The following is a 6,000-nucleotide window of genomic DNA, read 5'->3' as shown; positions in this document are numbered from 1 at the left end:
ATTCATGACCCAACAAGAGATAGAGAGCATTACAAAATGCAAAATGGATAATTTTGATTATGTCAAATTGAAATGTTTTTGTACAAAAACAGCCAATGCAACAAGAATTAGGAGGGAAGCAGAAAATTGTGAGAAAATCTTTGCAACTAGTATCTCTGATAAAGGCCTCATTTCTAAAATATACAGGGAGCTGAGCAAAATATATAGGAATACAAGCCATTCCCCAATTGAGAAATGGTCAAAGGATATTAACAGGCAGTTTTCAGAGGAAGAAATTAAAGCTATTTACAGGCATATGGAAAAATGCTCTGGATCGCTGCTGATTAGAGAAATGCAAATCAAAACAACTCTTAGATACCACATCTCTCCTGTCAGATTGTCTAAAATAACAAATCAGGAGAATGATAAATGCTGGAAAGGATGTGGGGAAATTGGAACATTGTTGCATTGCTGGTGGAGTTGTGAGCTGATCCAGCCATTTTGGAGGGCGGTTTGGAACTATGCCCAAAGGGCTATAAAAATGTTCATACCCTTTGACCCAGAAATACCACTTCTAGGGTTGTATCCCAAAGAGATCACACAAGTGGGAAAAGGACCCATATGTACAAGAATATTTATAGCAGCTCTCTTTGTGGTAGCCAAGAATTGGAAATCAAAGGGATGCCCATCAATTGGGGAATGGCTGAACAAGCTGTGGTATATGAAGGTGATGGAATACTATTGTGCCATAAGAAATGGGGATGATGTAGACTTCATAACAACCTGGAAAAACCTACACGACATAATGCTGAGTGAGCGGAGCAGAGCCAGGAGAACGTTGTGCACAGCCACAGATATATGGATTCCGTGAGGACCAACCCTGACATACTGCGCTTTTCTCAGCAACCTAAGGGGCAAGGACAACTCCAGGGGACTCACGATGGAGAATGCTATCTTCATCGAGACAAAGAACTGCGAAGTTTGAATACAGACTGAGGCACACTACATGCTCGCCTTTTCTGCTTCTCTTTTGTTTTTGTTTTTGGGGTTTTTTTTTTTTGGTTCTGTTTCTTCTTTCTCATGATTCATTCCATTGGTCAAAATTCTTCTCCACAACTTCACTAGTGCATAAATTAATTCAATGCGACGTTATACATGACAGTTATATGAGACTTCATGCCATCTTGGGGAGGGAGGGGGGAGGGAGGGCAGAAAAACTGGAACTCAAAACCATGTAGAACCGTGTGTAGTAAACTAAAAATAAATAAAGAAATTTATAAAAAAAAAAAAGAAAAACAAAGGGTACAGAAAGGGAAGCTGGAATTGACGTCCAAATCCACTTCATCATTTCCCCTTATACTGGCTATACATTGAAGAAGAAGAAAAAATTCTTGATTCAAATCAAGAGATCTGAATTAAAATCTTGGTCCTGATATTTTCCATGAGTGTGAGTAAAGGATAACCTTTCTTATAAGCAGTTTCTTCATCTATAAAATAGGTGTAATAATATTTTCCCTGCATATTTTAAAGAGTGGTAGGGAAAGTGGTTTTTTTGTAAAACTTTCAGTGTTAGAGAAATGTGGCTTATTATTTTTCTTACCCTATTATTATTTCTATTTGTTTCCCAAAGTGGGTCTGTGTTTTTATCAGTAAACTTTACCTTCCTTTAGTTTAAGCACTTCATCTTTTCTTTCCTTCCAATCAACCCATATAGCATATACCCAGTCTACAATTGGCAGGGGAAAAGTTAGAGATTTTCTTTTTCTCTAAAGAATTAAGACTTCTAATGTGTTTTGCTCTGGTGAGAAAATAGATGTAAGAAGAAATTGGGGAAGTTCTTCGAGGATACCCAAGGATGCAGTCAGTTAAGTCACCAAGACCATAGTTTGCCCACCAGACCCCAAAGGCCCTCATTATACCACATTGTGTGACTGACTTAGTGTGTCTTGGAGAGAGGGAGAAAATTCAGTGTGCTTTCAGGGTGAAAGTACACCTTCACTAACCTTGACCCTGTTACTGACTTTGGTATTCAATTTTGTAATAAAGTGATTAATGATTAAATTTCTGCAATAAAAAGGACTGTGAGTTAATTGTGAGTGGAGACTCAAGACATTACATCTGGCTGTCATCAAGAGAGTTGTTTTTGATTGATTTTGCTTTGTCTGATTGGGTACAGGAGTGAGTCACTCAACCAGTCTACACCCATACACCACAGAAGCAACCTCAACCCTTAAACACAGGTCAGAGTCCCATACTTGGCATGTGGCAGAGAACTGCTCCCAACAAGATGTGGCTGATTTCCCTGATTTTTTGCTACTTTATTGCATTCGCAACTCAGGGTAAGATTTTGGTGTATATTCTTTTCTTCTTTCAGAAACAAACAAAAAAAAGCAGAAAACTCTAACCATAAAAGGTACTGAGAGATTTTGGTATTATCTCAGGCAAAAATTCAGCAAGGTCTGGTCTATATTTTGGGGAAAAAATAAAACGTTATTATGAAATAAATTATCAACAAATAATGCATGTAGAATAAGAAGTGAAATGGGAAAATGGGGGAAAATAATCTTTGCACTACAGCTATATAAAAAAATTAAAAAAATATATATTCCTCAATAGTGAACAAAGGACTAATCTATTTATTCAATACCACCCCAATTAAATTACTAAAAAAATTATCTTATTGAATTAAAAAAATAATAACAAATTTCATATGGAAGAAAAAGGTCAGAGATTTCAAGAAAACGAAGGGGAACAGACGGAATGGAAGAGATTCAGCAGTATCAGATCATAAACCATAATATAAGATGAGAGCATTGTTGAAGAATAGAATGTATAATTTTATTTTAAATTAAAATGTTCTTGTACAAATAAAAGCTGTGCAGCCAAGAATAGGGGGAATGCATAAAACAGGTTGGGAGGGAGAAACTTTCATAGACAATCTTAGATAGAATGTGATTGGATTGGACTATTGTTATGGTGTGTGAAATGATGAGCTGGTAGATTTAGGAAAAATATGGGAAGATTTGTTCTTATGAAATAAGATGCTATCCATCTTCAGAGAAACAGATAACAAGTGCCAATAAGCATGGAATGGTCTTACATATATGTGCATGAGGGTATATGTGTATATGTGTATATGTTTATAGATACCTATCTATATGTGTATATGCAAATATATACACATACACATATAGATTTATGTATATATGTATATAAATGCACATGTGCATATATAAGTGTATATATACATATGTGTATATGTGTACATGTATATATGTGTGTATGGATAGCTAGATATTTATACATACACATACATGTACATACATGTATATGTATACATGTGTATGTATTCATATATGTGATATATAATATATTACACATAATATATTCTATTACATATGAATATATAAATGTGTATATATAGTATATAATGTGAGTGTGTATATATATATATATATATTATATATACATATATAGCGTGCATATATATAGGGTGTCTGTATATGTATACCCATACACACATGCACATAGGGGGAGAAGGGGGAGGGAAAGGAAAAAAAAAGTAAAAAGTGCACAGCAAAGAACCAAAAAAAACCTACAAGGAAAGAAAGCAAAGCTGGATAGCTGTGAAAACAATGTGTAGTATCTATTATATAGGTTTTCTTGAAATGGAAATTTATTGATTTATATTGACTTCTTTCTTATGTTCTTCTGTGTACAATGCAATTTTTTTTCTTTTCTCATTTTTATTTAAGTTTACAATAAATAATAACATTTACCAAAAAAATAGTGGTCAAAGGAAATGAATGTGTATTTCTCAAAAGAAGGACTGAAAATTATTAAAAATAAAAGAAGGAAAACACCAAATGAAAGAAATTCAAATAAAAACAGCTCTGAAGTTTACTTCATACCCAACCAATTAGCAAAGATGATAAAATATATTTTTTAATGTTTATTTATTTTTTTCTTTAATTTAATTTATTTAATATATTTAGTTTTCAGGATTGATTTTCACAAGAGTTTGAATTATGAATTTTTTCCCCATTTCTACCCTCCTGCCCACTCCAAGTTAGCATATATTCTGGCTGCCATGTTCCCCAGTCAGCCCACCCTTCTGTCATCCCACTCCACTCCCATCCCCCTTTCCCTTCTGCTCTTGTAGGGCAAGATAAATTTCTACCCCCCGTTGCCTGTGTATCTTATTTCCTAGTTGCGTGCAAAAACCTTTTTTTGTTGGTTTGTTTTTGAACGTCTGTTTTTAAAACTTTGGGTTCCAGATTCTCTTCCCTCTTTGCTCCCCACCCACCCTCCCTAAGAAGGCAAGCAATTCAACATAGGGCACATGTGGATTATTATGTAAAACCCTTGCACAGTACTCATGTTGTGAAAGATTAACATGTTTTGCTCCTTCCTAACCTATCCCCCTTTATTGATTTTTCTCCCTTGACCCTGTCCCTTTTTGAAAGTGTTTGTTTTTGATTACCTCATCCCCCTATCTGTGCTCCCTTCTATTGTCCCCCCTTTTTTATCTTCTTCCTCCTTCTTTCCTGTGGGGTAAGATACCCAACTGAGTGTGTATGGTATTCCCTCCTCAGGTCAAATCCAATGAGAGCAGGATTTACTCATTCCTCCTCATCTGCTCCCTCTTCCCTTCCTACAGAACTGCTTTTTCTTGCCACTTTTATGTAAGATGATTTACCCCATTCTATCTCTCCCTTTCTCCCTCCGTCAATGTATTCCTCTCTTATCCCTTAATTTGATTTTATTTTTTTTGATATCATCCGTTCATATTCAACTCCCCCTGTACCCTCTGTCTCTCTCTATATACATATATATATATATATATATATGTGTGTGTGTATATATATATGTCTATACACATAGACACACATATATATATACACCTACATATATACATACATACACACATATGTATATATTTACATACAAACATATATATGCATATTCCTTTCAGCTACTCTAATACTGAGGTCTCATAGATCATACACATCATCTTTCCATGTGGGAATGTAAACAAAACAGTTCAACTTTAGTAAGTCCCTTATGATTTCTCTTTCTTGTTTACCTTTACATGCTTCTTTTGATTCTTGTGTTTGAAAGTTAAATTTTCTGTTCAGCTCTGGTCTTTTCACTGAGAAAGCTTGAAAGTCCTCTCTTTTACTGAAAATCCATATTTTGCCTTGGAGCATGATACTCAGTTTTGCTGGGTAGGTGATTCTTGGTTTTAATCCTAGCTCCATTGACCTCTGGAATATCATATTCCAAGCCCTTCAGTCCCTTAAAGCAGCAGCTGCTAGATCCTGTGTTATTCCTGATTGTTTTTCCACAATACTCAATTTTTTTTCTGGCTGCTTGCAGTATCTTCTCCTCGACCTGGGAGCTCTGGAATTTGGTGACAATATTCCTAGGAGTTTTCTTTTTGGTATCTTTGGCAGTAGGTGATCTGTGGATTATTTCAATTTCTATTTTACCCTCTGGCTCTAGAATATCAGGGCAGTTCTCCTTGATAATCTCTTGAAAGATGATATCTAGGCTCTTTTTTTGATCATGGCTTTCAGGTAGTCCAATAATTTTTAAATTATCTCTCCTGGATCTATTTTCCAGGTCAATGGTTTTTCTAATGAGATATTTGACATTGTCTTCCACTTTTTCATTCCTTTGGTTCTGTTTTATAACATCTTGATTTCTCATAAAGTCACTAGCTTCCACTTGCTCCAATCTAATTTTTAAAGTAGTATTTTCTCCAGTGGTCTTTGGGACCTCCTTTTCCATTTTGCTAATTCTGCTTATCAAGGCATTCCTCTCCTCATTGGCTTTTTGGAGCTCTTTTGCCATTTGAGTTAGTCTATTTTTAAGTGTTGTTTTCTTCAATATTTTTTTCAGTATATTTTGGGTCTCCTTTAGCAAGTCATTGACTTGTTTTTCATGGTTTTCTCACATCATTCTCATTTCTCTTCCCAATTTTTCCTCTACTTCTTTAACTTGCTTTTCGAAATCCTT

General features: G+C 35.1%; 1 protein-coding gene across 2 annotated transcripts in view; it reads left to right on the top strand.

The window, feature by feature from the left end:
• Positions 1 to 2,081: 2,081 nt before the first annotated feature.
• The window catches only part of LOC118841853 (liver carboxylesterase 1-like), an 85,945-nt gene continuing 82,026 nt past the window's right edge, over positions 2,082 to 6,000 (top strand). For both annotated transcript variants that reach the window (XM_036749518.1, XM_036749517.1), the window contains exon 1: positions 2,082 to 2,318. In XM_036749518.1, coding sequence (XP_036605413.1) covers positions 2,240 to 2,318 — 79 coding nt within the window. In that variant the 5' untranslated portion in view covers positions 2,082 to 2,239. The remainder of the gene's footprint in view (positions 2,319 to 6,000) is intronic.

This window comes from Trichosurus vulpecula, chromosome 3 (genome assembly GCF_011100635.1).
Source record: "Trichosurus vulpecula isolate mTriVul1 chromosome 3, mTriVul1.pri, whole genome shotgun sequence".
In the NCBI taxonomy this organism is placed as follows: Eukaryota; Metazoa; Chordata; class Mammalia; order Diprotodontia; family Phalangeridae; genus Trichosurus; species Trichosurus vulpecula.
The sequence above is the reverse complement of the archived record's forward strand: the minus strand, read 5'-3'. Positions and strand labels throughout refer to the sequence as shown.